We start from the raw sequence: 17,434 nt of genomic DNA on the forward strand, positions 1-17,434 counted from the left end.
TAGCAAAGGAACATGAGTTTCCTACTTGCCTTAGAAATAGTAAGTCAGGCCCGTCCTGGCAGCCCGTTGCTGCACAGACGTGTCTCTGCAGCGCGAGCGTGGGCTGTGATCACCCACTGCTGCTGGGCACCTTCCTGCACCCGGCTCTTCACTGCGCTGCAGAGCTCGAGCTCTGCTAGATCTGCCTGCACAGCAGTGGGAGGATTTTCCTAGTGCAGTTACTCAGAGCCATACAAATCCTAATGTCTTCACAGAGTGCAGAAGGCTAAAAAAAGAAAACATCTTTCGTGGCTTTCCCAAACCTGAGCTTGGAGCTTCTGTGCATCAGCCTCCTCCAAGAGCTGCTGGTATTCGTGTCCCAGAGGGGCTGGAAGGATGTCCTGGCTTGCTTATACCTCCAAAGTAGGGGAGCTTTTCCCTTGGAAAGATTACCTGCTTGTAGACTCTTATTTTTTTGATGGAAAAGCCCTCAAAGGAATAGAGATTAAATTCTATTTTTACCCCTGGCTCCTATCACACCCAGCAGAGGAATGCACCTGACACAGGGAGAGCAGTGGTAAGTCCTGCCCTCCCCAGCCAGCCCCTGCAGAGCAACAGGCTAGGGACATCCCCCTTGTTTCAGAGCATCAGAGAGGCCACACCCAGCATCAGGATTCTCTCCCTCCCAGCAGTGATGCCTGCCTCCTTGTGTGGCTTTTCCCAAAGCCCACTAGCTCCAACCCATTCCCTGGCACCGCAGGAATGCCCCATTCACTGAGCCTCGAGGAAGTGGGTTGTCCAAACTGTTCAGCCAGAATGACACCAGTGGTCCAAGCATGAGGACTAGCTGTCACCATTCAGAGCAGGGATGAGGTGGGATCTCTGCTGTGCTCCAGGGTGGTGCTGTAGTTGGCTGACAGGGACCTGCAGTGCTATGGGAGCAGCTTGACTGCTCCTGCTTGCCCCAGCCTGCAGATCCAGCCCCAGCTCAGCCCATAGGCTGCACGAGCATGGGCACATGCAGCTACCACGAAACAGAAACCAGCATCCACAGCAGGTCACTGAGGTCTTTAATAAAATATACAGTATGCATCCCATGCATAGATAGAAAATTAATTTACATGCTCCTAATTATTTGCATAATGCTTTTTCATTAATAGATGTAATTTACTCTTCACATTTTAATACATTTTGCTACTGGAATATTTATGGTGAGAAGGGGAAACTCCTTCCTTCATTCAAGTAACAGTGCAGTGGGAGCCAGTCAGAGCAGACAGAGCTGCTCACCAGTCCCAGCTTATAGCAAGACTAAGCACAGAGTGGACCACAAACTGTCAATACTGGAAGACTTGATGATGCCAGAAGCATGAACACCCTCCTATCCCACACCACTGTTCCCTGGGGACCCTCCAAGTCTCACTGGGATTCAGAAAGGTTGGACCTGCACTGGCGTTGGTTTGGCTTTTTGTGCCCATGGTCAGCAGATCACCACAGGCACAGCCAGCACTGGTAACTGTGGCTGTGCTGGGACACCCAGCCAGGACAGCAAGCAGGAAACCCCATGATCCAGGTACCTGGGGTCATCCCGCAGCCACCAATGTGTTCTTGAGCTGATTTAGGGATTGCAGGATGCAATTTCTCTTGCTTGGAACAAGCATTGCTGGATGTATTCCTCTGTGCACGACGGAGCTGCACAATTTCCAGAGAACCATGAGGGCAAGGAAGAACTCCATAGGGAATGAATGCTGTGCTGGGAGCAGCCCCAAATGTGCTCAGGTGGGTTGGGGGTCCAGGCAGGAAGGGAATCTGGTGCTTCAGGTGGACCTCCCTGCCTGGCTGTGAGGTGCTTGGTCACCAAGGAGCAGTGCAGGGTCTCCTCTGCCCCAGCTCCCACGGGCATGGGGTGCTCCCTCTGGGCAGGGGAAAGGTGAATGCAGTGGCACCCGGGGAACTCAGGTCCCTGGGAGGACAGCGAGGACACCCAGAGCAGTGTGACCACCCCTCCTCACAGCCCTCCTGCCCCTGCCTGGCCCTGAGGCAAGGAGGGAAGAGACAGAATGAAGCCAGGCAGGGGCCTGTGGCAAGGGAGACCAGCACATGTGCCAGGCCTGGCTGGCTTTGGTTATCTCTTCCACCCCATCACGGGCTGCTGTAGCCCCCGGGCTCCCATGGCATTGGAATGCCATGGAGCAAAGGGCTTGTGGGGAGAGCCCCACTGGGGATGGCTCCTCAGTTCCCCCAGTTTGATCTCCTTCAGCTGCTCCTGCCTCAGACAACATCCCTTTCGTCTGGTTATCACTGGCTGGTGCCCCCTTTCCATGGACAGTGCTCCTGGCTGTGCCACACTCACAGCATAGCCCCAATCCCAGATCCCTGGGAATCCCAGCAGTGGCAGTGCAGGACAGCAGATAAACCCCAACTGCATGGGAAGGAAGGTGAGGTCCAGTCAATCCCACTGTGGAGACTGAGGACAGTGGGACTCACCCTGAGCTGACACCACCTCTCCTCCTATACAGACTCATTTTCAGCTCCCTTTCCTTTATGGCTGGAGGGGCAGTTGAGCCTTTTGAGGCTGTTTCCAGCTGAGGGTAGGACAGGTCTGGGGCTGGAGTTGATGCTGACCTGGCAGAGGACCTGCAAGGGCAGCCAGGCTGGTCAGGGGCTGCCTCATCCTCGAGCTATTTAGCCTCACCCTGGACAACAACCAGCTTCATGGCAGAGGAAAACTGCCCTCCATTCAGCAGGGGCAGTGTCTGCTAAGGGGTCACATGCATCTCTTTTTTCTCCCTCCCTTTTTGGCAGGACTATGTCCAGCATCACAACCCCCATTTGCAGCCTTGGCGGAGCAGGGTGAAGGCTGAAACACATCCAAGGGAGACCAAACCGCTGCATCCCAGAGCCTGGAAGCAGCCAGCACCCACTGGACATCTCCAACTCCTCCTGTCCTTGGCAGGGCAGGGGTGATGCCAGCTGTGGTGCAAGACAGGGAGAGCCCAGCTCCTCTGCTGTGTCCTGGTGCAGCAGCCATGCCATGCTTGCTGTGAACAAGCAGGTCCCATGTGCCCCAGTGCCACAGAGCAGTGGGTTAGGGGCTGGGGTGGGCACCAGGGGTCAGACCACGGCGGTCAGGGCTGCCTCTGTCCAGGGAGGTCTCGCTCAGAGCCTCTGAGTCTCGGTCGCGGCTGGAGATGCTCTCCACCTCCTCGTGGTGCTTCTTCCCACTGTTCCTCACGGCCGCCTCCAGCGCCTTCTGCTTGCGGTAGAAGTGAGAGAACTTGTTGAAGATGATGGTGATGGGCAGTGCCACGACCAGGATGCCCCCCAGGATGCAGCCTGAGGCAGCCAGCTTCCCTGCCACTGTGACGGGCACCACATCGCCGTAGCCCACGGTGGTCATGCTGACTGTGCCCCACCACCAGCATGCTGGGATGGTGTCAAAGCCAACATCTTCCTCCTTCTCAGCAGTGTAGGCCACTCCGGAGAAGACAGAGACCCCCACGGCCAGGTAGAGCAGCAGGATCCCCACCTCCCGGTAGCTGTGCTGGAAGGCAAAGCAGAGCAGTGGTCACTGGGAGCCACCACACCCATCACAGCCAGGGCACTGGGATCCCACAGTGCAAACACAGCCCTGCACACCTCTCGTGGTTCTCAGTACCTCTATCCATCTCTGTGATGGGATGTCCCACTGTAGGGACAGGCTGGGATGGGTTGGGAGGTGTGTGGGTGACCCACACCTGGAGCAAGTGGTGCAATCAGGAATCATTCCTGGCACCCACAGCCGCTGCACTCCACCAGCCTGCAAGTGCCAGGAGGGAAGACAAACCTGTGCTCCTCAGCCAGGGATGCCCAGCAGAGGCTGCTCCCCTGCCTTCAGCACTCACTCTGACCTGATCTCAGCTAACAATACCTAGCACATTTTTCTTTTATCTTGGCGGGTCCCCAGAAACCATCTAATAGGCAGCCACTAGGAAGTTATTTGTATCTTCCCAAGTCACTGACAGTGCTCTCATGGTGGCCTCTGCTGAAGCTCAGCTCAGCTCAGGTCTCACCTGGGTCTTAGCCCCAGGCCTCCCAGGCACCCCACGGCCAGAGCCCCAGGGCCCTGGTCCCTCCAGTATCCCTACAACACTGACAGTCTCAGCATCCATGTACATCTTCATTACACATGTGCAGGGCAGTTTTCTTGCAGAAATTATTGCTTCTGAGATAATTACATTCCCTTCAGATTTTGCTGCTCTTCCATGGAACACTCTAAGAGAACCTCAGACCTGACAGAGATTCAAGCACTCCTGGTCATCTGGTCCATCCAGGGATCCATCCAGTGTCAGCACAGGCTGGCCTTAACACCCATCCAACAGGCGTTATAATCCCCAGCTTGATGAGCCCTGGCCCAAGGGGTCTGGAAGCCCCTGTGGGAATGGAGTCATGGGACACCCCACCTCTGAGGTGGGCATCAGGACCTGGGTGGACGGACTAATGCAGAGGTGTGCAATGTTGAAGAAGCCTTAATTTCTCTGGTTTCAAACTAAAACCTTTATACCACAATCTGGCCTTGGATATTCTTAATATTTGAGCAAAGTACAAACCTGTGCCAGAAGCCCAGGGGGAAAAGGCAGTGGGCAGTTGCAGGACAAGGTAGCAAGTCATACCAGGAAGACTTCCAAGGGTCAGACTGCCACTACCATCCTCCCAGCATGGCTTGTCCAATCACTTTTTGACTGTCACAAGTGAATTTCTTGGACGTTTCTGCCCACAGACCTGCCAGCTTGCTCTTCATCTTTTTGGGAAAAGGAAGTAGAGCTTTGATCACGGGGATTTTTTCCCAGTCTCCTAACAGGCAGAGAATGCTTTACTGGAAACCACATGACTAAAGGAAACAACATGTGAGCAAAGCAAACAGCAGCAGATGTGGGAAAAGGCTTCTGTAGTCAGGACGAGACCTAAGGGAGGTGGATTCATGTCAGGGAGCGAGGAAACTTTGTTTAGACGGCTGGCAAAAGCTGCTCAGTTAATGCCAGTAATACCGAGGGGAAATAACCTCCTCCTCTTCCTCCTCCTCCCTCTCCCACATCTGTGGCTGCAAATGCCCTAGAGCAGCTCCAAGGGAGGTCCTCGAGGAGGACAAAGAGCTCAGAGCCACTGAGTTTCAAGAATATATTACTTGGCCATGAAAGACATGCTCCTGGCTGGAGCTTAACAGCAGGTCTGTACAGCCCAGCTGGGCAGCAGCAGCACTGAATAACCTCATACATTTTTAAAGATTATTGGTTCTGGCCCTGGGATGTGTTGGAGGGGAAAGGCGAAGGGCAACTCAGGCAGCTCAATAGCTCCTGCTGCTTCAATTTACAAGCAGGGTCAGGGCTTGCAGCACAAAGAAGGCTCCAGGAATCTCCCAGCTGATCCTCTGGCACTGGCTGCCACCTATTTGCAGCCATTTATCTGCAAAACTGCAATGTTTGCTCACGGATTGAGGGGAAAGGCAGCCACAGCTGGGGTTCGGGTGGGATGCAGATTTACCCAGGGTGCAGGTGGGATCCAGGCTTAGCAAGTAGCCAGCCTTGGACGAGGTAATGCTGAGTAATACAGAATTCCAGCAGAAAGCACCCTTAGGTCTCTCCAGGTTCCTGATGAATGCAAATCTTTCCTCCAGTGCAGCATGAGACAGTTGGAATGGAATAGTCCATTTGGAGCCTGGTCAGAGATACCAGTGTGGAGACAGAGCAGAGATGGGCCCATGGTAGTGACAGCAGGGTGATGCATCTGCTGTCCAGGGTTGTGCACCTCTGGCTCTTCCTACCTGTTTGTGTATTTAGACCCTTGGAGGGGGACAGACAGCAACCCCTTTACATTCCTGCAGTGCCCAACACCTACTGACTGCCATTGGGAGATAGACTCCAAACCCACACCTGCAATAGTGGTAATGGATGTCAAGCATGGCAGGGAGGGAGAGCTCCAGTTAAACAGACCCTGGATCAGACCTCAAGCAATCTGAGGATAGTTCGGGGCTCACGATGCACAAATGGCAGAATTCCCTCTGCTAGCACTTTCGTGGCAGGGGAACAATCACTCAGCTTGCCAGAGCCATCGCTCCCACTTCCTGGCTGTTAACAGTCTTTACTGCTCTGATTCTGATTTCTGCTCTTGCAATAGGAAGTAAATTATGATTAACAAGACGTTGTAATTTATATGCCCCGTAAATCACAATGCCAAGCTGCTGTGTCAGATTTGTGTCTTCGCTCATCCCCATTTACAGCTGGCTCCGGAGTCCCTGGGAAGCAGCACTTTCCAGCACGTCACTGGGTGAATCAACTGCCTGGCAGAAGCCGGAGCCAGGACGCTGCCGGCTCCCCGGATCTCCTCTGCTGCTTAATAATATGCAGAAGAGTCCATCAGTCCCTGATCTGCCTGCAACGTGTTGTTCACACTCAGATGGAGCACAGACAGGTGTGAGTTCATTGAAATTTCACCAGCAGTTTTACACAGGTCTGTCACTTGTCAGGGCTCTTTCAAGGTGTGTTCAGAAGTCAGTAAGATGCAGGTAGGACTTCAGGGATCTTCATTTCAAACAACCCTCCCTGAACCCTGTTCTCATCAGGTTTCGAGGGTGCCAAGAGTATTTTGATGCCCTGTGGACTCTGAAGGATTAGTGCTGGACTGGGCTGATCCTGCTTCACAGCAGAAGCTGGCAGAAGATGTTTCCTGCTGCCCATCCTCAACACCAGTCACACTCGAGGTTTGCTTTTCTCCATGACTCAGCCACGGGAACGGGTCCAACCCTGGCAGCTGAGTCCTGCCGATGCCAGGACACCTCATGCTGGCCCTGCCATTGCTGCAGCAGTGAAAATGGGGTGTCCCAGCCACTCATCCCTGTGACTGGCAGCAGCATCAGCAACTGCAGCTCTGTCCCATGCCAAGCAGTGGGAGGAGTGCGTCCCTTTGGTTGGATTTCAGGCGCTGATAGGAGGATTGCTTCCTTGGCCATTTGTTTGGCTGTTTGAAAAGGGGGGAAGTACAGTGATATTTACACAAACAAAGGCTGAAAAACCAGTCTTCTGGTTTGAACCTGGGGCCCAGGGGCAGACCCGAGGAGAGGAGCTGTTTGCCCTGGTTGCCACCCCTCCGTGCTCAGCACAAGCCTCGTGTGTGGTGGGATATTGGGAGTACATGTCACTCTGCATCTTGGCAGGCTCAAGGATCAGTTTTAGGGTTCTTCTTGATGTGGTTGTCAAGAACCAGAGACAATTAAAGGCTGAGTTTAATTGACCTCAGCACCAGGCTGGATTTTGTGTGTAATCACAGGAGGTGAGTTTCCTTTTCCCCAGATTTGGGCACATGGCCTTCAGCACAAGAAGGAGGCAACAGGGAGAGATGGTGAGGGAGAGCATAATTACACCAGATGTGAAGGCTGGTCCATGTCACCCTGCTGAGCTGCAGTGATGGAATGGTGAAGATTTTGTGACAAATTTCAAGCTGCCTTTGGTCTAAAGAGGTGGGGAGTGCTGTGGAGGGGGTCTGGAGAAACACAGCCTTGCGGAGTGTTGTGGAGGATGTGGATCCTCTCATCAAACCTGTGGGGCTGCCATCTCTTGGCATGCCCAAATCCTGGTCCTTCACTGTCTCAGCATCTCCTCATCCAGCCCTTCCTCCTGAGGACAGCGTGGTCCTGGGACCAGCTTTCCTCAGCCCTACATGCTGAGTTTCCCATCATACTGGTGGGCAGCTGCTGGTAGCCCAGGCTTTGCTGAGGGCACAGGCTCTGCCTGGGGCTGGTTGTCCCAGGCCCTGCAGCTCACCCTTCACTTTTCTATTGCTGCTTTGTGCCACATATGGTTACCCATGTCCCAGTCCCAACCTCATTGTATCCTGGAGCATCCAAGTATCAGCTCACCTGAATTAGGATCTCTGTGTCTCCCTAGATGGGCACAGGTCAGCTGGCAACATGCCCTCAGGAGGTTCTCCCTTCTCCCAGACTAGGGACAGGAGCAGCTCTGACCCACACACACTGGTGCTGGCATACCCTGCAGCTGATGGCTGTCCTGGTACCTGCTCACAGCAGGTCACTCGCAGCCCAACTAGGCACTGACTCCCTTCTGGTGGGACATCCCCATCCACCCACACCTGGCTGAGTCCATTCCAGTGCTGTGCAATGAGGCCTTCACACCAAAACGGAATGGTTGAGTCCCTGGAAGCACCAGTTCTGCATGGAGCAAAATAAAGTGGATTGGTGTTCATGCTGAGTGTGTGTAAAAAGAGGGACTCATGCAGTGCTCCTCACACTTGTTTGCTTTAGCAGACACACCAACACCTCCCCAGGGAAGCTCACCAGGCACCACCCAGAGCTGGGAGACAACTGGGAACAAGTACTTCCATATCCCCGGGCCTAACCAGAGGTCTCCTTCTTATCCAGAGACTAAATGAGTAGATATGGAGATAGAGAACCAGTTTACCTTCAAGGTGGCTCCCAGTGACCTCAGTCCAGTGGAGTGCCGAGCCAGCTTCAGCACTCTGAATATCCTCATGAGACGAAACACCTGCACAACCTTGCCCAGGTTGCCCAGCTCTGAGTCACTGCCCATGGTCACATCCACCAAGAGGGTGAAATAGAAGGGCAACACCGAGACAATGTCAATAAGGTTCAGTGGATGCTTGAAGAACTTCCTGGGGCTGGGGGAGAGCAGGAGACGGGAAGACACTTCGAAGGTGAACCAGGAGATGCAGAAATACTCCAGCTTGTGCAGGATGGGTTCATCGAGCACATTGCCATTCTCATCCACCTCCTGGTACTCGGGCATGCTGTGGATGCACATAGTGGCTATGGAAACCAGCACCACGCTGATGGACACGAAGCTGAAGAGTTTGCTGGGGATGGAGTAGCCAGGGTTCTCCATGGTGAGCCAGAGCCGCTTGCGCACGTTGCCACAGCGCAGTGTGCTGTACCGCAGCAGGTCATGGTTGATGTCAGAGATCTCATCAGGCGATGTGTCCACACTGCTGACCTCACTCTCCTCATCCCAGTTGTGGTGCCGGCTCTCCAGCTTGCGCTCATGGTAGCGGTAACTGCAGCAGGAGTCCAGAAAGAATTCATTGATGCCCCAGTACTCAATCTCCTGGCAGAAGGAGAAGACGCACAGCTCCTCCATGACATGCAGCTTGCCTGTCTGGTAGAAGTGGAGGACATAGAGGAAGAATCCGGGGTTTCTGTCAAAGTAGAACTCCCTGGCGCTCACATCGTAGTCATCGCAGAGCTGCAGGATGGACTCCTCAGAGTCGCAGGAGAGCAGGCGCCCGAGGCGGGTGTCAGGGAACTTGGAGAGGGCGCTGGAGCTGAGCCGCCTCCTCAGACCCCCCACGTTGATGTTGATAACGTCCTCCTCAAAACTGGGACCCCAGTAATTTAAGGTCTTGTTGACCATGATCAGCAGAACAGGAGCTGGTTCCACCTGTGGATGAGACAACAGGGCTGGAGGGGACACAGGGATCCCCTCCCAATCTGAGGGCTCCTGGGTGAGGTGAGGCCAGAAGCACGCTGGGGAGTGAGAAGGGATGTTTCAATTTTGAAAAGTGAGGACGAAGGAGAGGGGAGGGGAGAGAAACAGCTTTAGACAGTTGTTCCTCTGTGGTATGGAAGCTAAAAAAAAAACAAGCCAATGATTTTTCTAGGTGAAACTTCTTGCTTTTTTTACCTCTAAAGTGTCTCCCTTTGCAGGTCGCTAATGGCCTAAAGAAGGCAGTTTACTGCACCTCCAGCACCTCATCCACGAGGGTTTCCTTGCTCAAACAGGTAATTAGTCACTGAAGAGAGGACTTATCCCTCAAAGAGCATCCCTGAGGAAAAATTAGATCTCATCAAATCACCGCTGCTGTGATTCTGCCAAAGTGCTTTGTAGCCCCACTACCTACGCTGCTAATTAGACCTGGTCAAAGAGTCCTTAGATGGTGCAATCCTTCCAGCAGCACAGGCAGTTTTGCCAAAATCAAAGTATTGTCACAGAAGGTGTCAGTTTTAGGGAAAATTTCATAGGAAGAAGTGTCAAAACAATTCAGTTGCCTGTTCAGTTTCCTCTTGTGTGTTCTGTCATGTAAAATATTAATATTATTTTTATAATGTTGAAACTTAACAAAAGCATAATTCAGGATCATCAATGATCGAATAAAAATTTCTATGTCAGTGGGGAAATAAAACCCCAAACTTTTGACTTGTATTGTTTTAGGAATTTGTAAGTCTCTGAGCTGGGCTTTTCTGTGCAGCAGAAATTCCATTCTCTAATGAGAAGCAGTTAAAGCATCCAAGTAAAAAAAAAAAAAAACATTCTCACACTTTCATATGTATTTATTTGTCTTGACCAGAAGCAAAAAAAAAGGCAAATAAAAGGTTTGCGATCTTCCTGCACCACCTGGAAATCATATTTTTTCTGCTCCCTTATTCATTAAAACACCTAAGGATGCACAAAACAGCCCTGCACTCATGGGGTCCCCCTGGTCTTAGCATGGGGTGGTGGGTGTTGAGGGACACTGCTTTGTTCTCTTGGTTGAGGAATTACATTTTTCCTGTCTTGTGTCACCCACAGAATTTTTCAAACTTTTAGAGACAGGTAACAGAGTTGTGGTTAAACCCCAGAGGTTTGTTTTTAAGCTGAGCAGGGCTGTGGGTGCAGCAAACGCCAGACTTGTGTGAAATGGCCTGGCAAAGGCATCTGCTAATTCCACTGCACCTCCCAGCCAGGGCTCCTTAAAGACACAGCTTTGCACCACAATGCCAGCCCTTTCATCACACGTCTGGAGAAGGCAACCCGCTTTGATAAACCTCAGGGCTTAATGGACTCATTGTCTTGCCTTTCAAAGGAAAGGAAAGAAAGAGAAGGATCAACTCTTTTAATGCTTAAGAAGAAAGCTAGGGAGAAAAAAGGGTGTAAACACTTCTTTTCAGGGATAAATTGGAATTTCAGTGACAGATTAGCTTTTCCAGAGAAGACATCACACAGCCCATCTGTAGGGTGTAGATGACTAATCCAGGTTCCTTCCAGAAGGATGCTCATGTATTCAGGCTACACACACAGACGGGGGCCCTAGAGGCCAGTCTGTGGGATCCAGCTTGTCCCAAAACCAGCCTCACGCTCTTTCCCATTCTCCCTACAACACAGCCACTCTGGGAACTCAGGCCAAATGACATCAGAATCAAAGGCCAGGTGGTTTTCGGGATGGGCTGAGGCACTGGACAGCCCAGGACAGCAGGACAAGCCTTAAGCGATGCTCCAGTTCAGCCGGACCCTCCCTGGTCCACAGCTGTGGCTCTGGATGAGCCGTGCCAAACCCTGAGAGTCAGGAGGGAACCGGCTCTCACCTCTTTCCCAGCTCAATATAAGAAGGTGCATGTCAGGACCCTGCAAGCCTTTGTACCCTCCATCCCTCCTGTGCTAGAAGCAGAGTGAGGAGAAGGGTCACGAACTGCTAGAAATGCTCTTTTCTGATGTTCGTCTCTGAATAGAACAAATTATTTCTGCCCACATACACCTTTCATCTAGGAATCTAAAGCAGCAATTAATAGTTTTGTAACTCTCTTGCCTACTTATTTCATGACCAGCTAAGCTCAGCTTTAGAACAATACTGGGGTTTGAACTGAGACCCGGTGTGATCTCCCCTATTGGATCATCAAAGCATGTGCCCCCCTCACATTTGCAGGGGTATCAGCTGGGAAACAGAAGCTTACTTTAGGAAGGTTGGGTCATTTTTCATTTTAAAGCACAACGGACAGAGAATACAGATGAGTCTGCCTGGGATAAAGTGAATTTCCAAAATCTTCCTTTAGTTAACCCAAAATTTCCATGAATTACTGAAAAAATGGAGCAGATAAAGCCAGTTACTTTCTGATAAATGTTGAAATACATTATAAGCTATTTTGAGACCACCATCAGAATTGCACAAGCCCAGTGTGAGCTGGGTGTTGGGCATTCAATTGAATATCTATGTTGTGGAGGAAAAAAATGTCTGATACATACATTTATGACAGTAAAAAGATATAAAAACAGATCAAGCATATCTATAATAAATGCTAGAAGAGTTTCCCTTGACAACATATTTTTTCCTCAAAGGTTTTCAAATGGAAGTTATGTATATTTATTCTACCTGTCAGAGGAGACCCAAGGGAGTGTGAAGGAAGGTGCTAATAGACATTCAAGCGAGGAGGCAGTAAGTGCAGCGAGTATTGCACACAGGGTCTTTTCCAGCCACGTACAATAGATTTAGATTAACAGTCCAAATAAAAAACCCTGTACTTACAGCTCAGTGAGGCTTCCCAGCAGAGAGTCGTGTGGCTTGTCTCAAAGGAGCCATTAGAAATGCGTAGAGGAGGAGGAATCCTTTATCCTTTGCCCGTAGCCCAGACCTAAATGCCCTGTCACCCCGGGCTTGTGACTCTGCACATCCCAGGTATGCAAGGGTGGTAGCTGTAAACCACTGAGGAGATCCTGTCTGGGATGTCCACGGGGCTGAGGTAGGGCCGGGGGGGTCCCCCACAGGGTACCTGAGGGGGCCAGCTCCTGCAGGGTGGTGTCCCCATGCGCTGGGTCATCCAAAATTGCCCTTGCAGAGCCCCGACCCCATCTCTGAGCGTCCCTGTGCATGCACATCGGCCTGAAGATGTTTAAGACCAAGCTCTGCCTTAGGCGGTGTGGGGTTTGCCAGGAGGGCAGTGGGAGGAATGAATGGGGGATTCCCACTACTGGCTGCTCCCTGCAAGTAGAGCATAAGGTGCTGCTGTATGATGTGAGGCCACTAAAATGCCCGGGACTGGAGATGAAGATGACGGGGGGAACTCCCAGCTCGCCTCGGGGTGCAGGAGGGGATAATTATCAACAGCTCGGCTATCTGCTGCCAACGGGGCAGCCCAATGCCGGCTGCAGATGATCCCTGCCCTGTGCCAGCTTCCACTCCCAGCTCTCACGAAACGGGTGCACAGCTCTCCAGAGAGACGCCCGCACCATGCTCCGTTCCGTGGGGAGGGAGAGATTAGCTCCAGGGAGAGGGACTCCCCTATATCCGTCCGCAGAGGGACGTGGAGTGTCCCTGCGCTCTGGTTCCCAGCAGCATCCCGGCATGTGGGTGCTGGCACGGCGGCTCCCTGCTTACCCCACGATGTCGGTGTCTCGCTTCCCCTTATCCCTGCATGCCGATGCTTAGGTTGCCCTCTCACCCCGGGATGCGGGTGGTCCGGGTCCCCGCCGTGCCCCAGGGCGCTGAACCCTTCAATGCCCGGGGACGTCGGTACCCCAGGCTCCCGGGATGCCGATGCCCCGGTCTCTGTGTTACCGATCTCACAGTCCTCGCCGCGCCTCGGGATGCCAGTGCCGCGGGTCCCCGAGATGACGGCGCCTGCAGCTCCGCGGGATGCCGGCGCTGCGGGACCCCCACCCCGCCCCGGGGATGTCGGTCCCAGCCGCGCCCCGGGATGCCGGTCCCAGCCGCGCCCCGGGATGCCGCTGCCCTCGTCCCCGCCCGCCCCGGGTGTCGGTGCCGCGGTCCCCACGCTGCCCGCAGCACCCCGGTGGCGGAGCCCGGCCCGTGCCGCCGCTCACCTGCCTCGGCGCCGCCCCCGCCGCAGCGAGCGCGCCCAGCGCGGAGCCGCGAGCCCTGCGGGACCGGCGGCGGCGGGAGAGGCTCCACGGGGCCGGGGGGTCCCGCCCGCCGCCCTCCCGGGTGCCGCCCCCCACCCGCCCGCCGGCACAGCGGAGGGGGAGCAGTGCGAGCGATCCCAGTCCCCGATTCCCGGGTCCTAGACCCCGGTCCCAGACCCCCGGTGCCCCCTGCCTTGCTGCCTCTGCCGCGATTCCCCCACGGCTCCTCCGGGGCGGCTCCGAGCTCTGCGCAGGGCAGAGGGCTGAGGATGCCCGGTGGGAGCCCACCCGAACCACAAGACCGGGTACCTGATTTTGGCAGAACAGGCTGGCATTTGGGCACAGCTCCGTGCGAGGCACCGCCGCAACTGCCACGCGGAGCCCAGCCGGGAATTGAGACCAGGCGTGGGTACAGCTACCTGTTCGGGTGTCTTACCTGCTAGAAGTCTCTTGGCAGTCGAGAGAGCTCACAGGACGGCTGTGGGAGCCGCCGTGGCGATACCGACCTCACCCGGCCCTGGGCTAGCCCGGTTCTTTGCGAAGCTGCCCAAGTAGCAAGAGCTGCCCTCGGGGCCGAGCCCCCGGAGCTGGGGATTCCCGGGCGGTCCCGGGCCGTGGGCGCTCAGGCCGAGCAGGGCCCCACCAGCCGTGCCGCCCTGCGCCGGGCACACGGGATACCCCTGCCCTCGCAGTCACCCTCCGTGCGATTCAGCTCCATCTTGCTCCTTGAAATGGACGGTGTGTAGGACACCGGGGCATCCCCCCCGGGAAGAGCCCCCTTGTCTTGCTGAGCTCCCCAGTGTCTCTTTAAAGGCTCACTGGGAGGACAACAGCGAGTCCCGAGCATGGCACACGCTGTGTTTCAGGTCAGCGAGCTGCCGCCGCCGCCGCCCGGGGCCATCCCCAGACAGCCTGGGGAGCACTGCAAACACACCAGCTCCCCTAGAAGTCAGCTGCTGGAGCAGAGAGACGGGAAGAAGAAGATGGGAAAGAGACCTTCCCGGGGTGACGGCCAGGGCTGCATGTCCCCGCAGCGATGGCTCATTGCTCCGGCAGCAAGAGCAAGCACAGAGCAGCTGTGTCAGACAGGCGGCTCGCACCGGGGCGAGACTTCACACCACCCTCTGCATCCGATCCATCCTTCCTGATTCCAGGCCGAGGGGCTGGAGGCTGAGGGCTCTCAACCTTCTCCAGCCTTGCACGAGGCGGACTGAGAGCTCTTTTTGGTGGCGAGCATCCTCCCCCCTGCCCGTACGCCCGCCTCCCGCGTGTGCTGCCAGCCCTGTCCCTGTGCCAGGCAGCGCTGGCCGCTGCAGGGCCATCAGCGTGTCTCCATGTGTGTGATGTGTCAGACTGTGTGTCCCTGTGCTTGTTTACATGGGAAGGAGGCAGCGGAGGGAGGGGGAAGGGATGACTTTGAGGGAGGCCTCAGAAAAGAAACAAGAAGAAAAAAAAGGGGAGTGGGGGGAGGGAATTCCTCTCTTCTGCGATATGAAGCAAAAAGCATTTATTTTTATGGCAATTAGGGATGGCTAAGCATCCCTGGAAGCTGCAAGATAAATATGCCCATCTTTGTCTGCTCCAGGCAGCTGCAAGCCCGGCAGATAGTGGGTGCTGAGCCTCAGCGGGGAGCAGCCCACAGGGTGGAAGGAAGGCTGGCTCCCACGTGGGGTTTTCTCCGCCTGTCACTGACATACGGTGATCAGGGTGAATTTTCTTTTCCCTTCTGAAAATAGTTCTCATCCAGCCATTTCTCAGGGAGGGAGCCATGCCTGGCACTGCAAGGGCACCCACTCCATCCGGCACTTTGTGTCTGCACCAGAGCCCCATTTATGCTCTGCCATAGAGTAGACCTGAGCCCTGTCCTCCAAAATCAGCTCTCCCAGCACATAAAGGTTTGCTGAGTGCCTGCAGGCCCTGTGAAGGAGCTGTAGTTTGAGTGGGAAGCAAGGTAGGGATTTGCCCTCAGGCTGGAGGGATCCCCCTTGGAAGAGGCTGAAGAGACATGCAGAGGAGACACCTCCATATCTCCGGCTGCATCTCAAAGCCCTGGTTGGAAGCAGCTGCAGAAGAGGGAAGATCACCTCCCAGGCTGCAGAGGCCTTGTGCACGTTTGTGCTGGCATCACAGAATCCTTCAGAGGGGACTTGGCTGCAGCATCAATGGCACCTGAGGTGAATTTTCTCTTTTCTGCACGAACTCGGAGGGAAAAATCCTGAGTCTGCCATGAGCTGACCGGAGCTTGTTGGCCTGACTTCACGCTGACAACTGGCAAGCTGTGGCAGGAAAGGGAGACTTCCATTTTAAGGCTCTTTCCCAGAAAATTGAGGTGTAAGAGCCCTTCCTTGGCCCAGGTGGGTTTGCAATTGCCCTGGGAGGGTACAGCTCCCCGCAGCACAGGCCAGCCCAGTGCCCCCGCTGCCACTCCTGAGCTAACTGGCAGTGATGTGGAGATAGGAACAAGCAGAAAATCAGGTCAGCTGGAAACGACTTGCCATCTCTTCCTTTCATGTCTCCCCCCATCTTCCTCTCTTGAGGAAGGGAGGTCTCTGCCCACCGAAGCCCAGGGCGGATTATGTCAATAACCACACGGCAAATCCTCCACACGGGGATAGGGGACAAAACCGCTTGCTGTGGTCTCTTTTGCAGTCTGGAATGAATTGCAGAGGCAGGGTGAGGCTGAAGCCAGCAGCCATTTCAGTGCTGCAGTGAGTCATCCCGAAAGGCGCTCAGCTTGTGGCAGCTCCCTTCCTTTCTTCTTTCTGCCTTTTTTTTTTTAATAGCTGATGTAGCAATAAACTTAAAAATAGTGGAAAATATATGTATGAATATAGCATGTCTGCAGAGCTCCTTTAATTAAAGGAAAAATCTTCAAGCACTTTTCAGCCCCTTGGATATCTCTTGTGAAAGGCCAGAGCTGCTGGGTACCTGCCACGTGGGAGGGTGGGATAGAGCAGTGCACCTGCAAGTGCAGGGGGATCCGTGGAGCCAGTGGCTCACAGGGGCTGATTAATGCCAGGGACATGAGCACAAAGCATTTCACAAATAGTCCTTTCCAGAGGGAAAGAGCTAAATTAGGGCAGATGCAAAAGCCTGGTCTTGTGTTTCTCAGTGGCAAAGACTTAATACTAAATACGTGGGCTTTCCCTAGTACTCTTTTTTCCTGGTGGTTTCTGAGCCCACTGATGTGTTTGTGCCCCAAGCTCTAGGAGGGGATTGCTTCAGCCAGAGGGGTTTGGGCTTCTCCTTCTTTTGCCACTTGCTACTCCCATTCCTGTGCCATCAGCTGTTCCCATTCCCATGCCTCTCCCTGGAGCCAGCCCTTGGGGTGATGGGGAGAGAAAGCCAAGCTCTGATAGCATCATCCTCCAAGCAGGAGGGAACTCAGGGAATTCCATCCCTTAGAACCCCCATCTTCCTCCCAGAGCCACAGGGTGTCTGTGGGTGCTGCTGACAGGAGGGTATCAGCCTGCTCCATTCTGGAAATTATTTAACCAGCCTCATTCAGTCTCTGGAGCCCCTGGATATACTTGCATATCCAGTCCTCTGAAGTAAGGTGACTTGCTGCCATCCATCTGCAGCAGGCATAGGACAGGCTTGTGGTGTATGACCTGCAACAGCCCATGCCTCTGACCGCCTGGAACTCACTTGGACTGGAGTTTTACTGAGCCCACTGGGTGTCTGAGCTAGGAAAGATTAATGAACATTCACTGAACTTGCTGGAGACCTTGGCTTGCGGTTGGACTCTGAAGCTGTAACTGGAAACATGAGGAAATCTGGAGAGTCACACCGCAGTGGTGGCTATTTTTTATATAGATGGAGACCCTCTGGAGAGGAAGCAGGGA

The 17,434-nt window shown here is 54.1% G+C and overlaps 1 protein-coding gene across 4 annotated transcripts; it reads right to left on the reverse strand.

Moving 5' to 3' along the window:
* Positions 1-1,032: 1,032 nt before the first annotated feature.
* KCNS1 (potassium voltage-gated channel modifier subfamily S member 1) lies at positions 1,033-14,100 on the reverse strand. Of its 4 annotated transcripts, none has more exons than XM_071572738.1 (3): positions 14,026-14,100; positions 8,427-9,419; positions 1,033-3,520 (listed from the first exon to the last, which is right to left on the reverse strand). In XM_071572738.1, exons 2-3 carry the CDS (start codon positions 9,390-9,392, stop codon positions 3,065-3,067), a joined length of 1,422 nt encoding a protein of 473 aa, XP_071428839.1. In that variant the 5' UTR covers positions 9,393-9,419; positions 14,026-14,100; the 3' UTR covers positions 1,033-3,064. The 4 variants fall into 4 exon arrangements, with proteins under 4 accessions (XP_071428839.1, XP_071428840.1, XP_071428838.1 ...); XM_071572739.1 differs by lacking the exon at positions 14,026-14,100 and adding an exon at positions 13,551-13,606; XM_071572737.1 differs by lacking the exon at positions 14,026-14,100 and adding an exon at positions 12,256-12,629.
* Positions 14,101-17,434: the final 3,334 nt, after the last annotated feature.

Source organism: Pithys albifrons, chromosome 18 (genome assembly GCF_047495875.1).
Source record: "Pithys albifrons albifrons isolate INPA30051 chromosome 18, PitAlb_v1, whole genome shotgun sequence".
Lineage (NCBI taxonomy): Eukaryota > Metazoa > Chordata > Aves > Passeriformes > Thamnophilidae > Pithys > Pithys albifrons.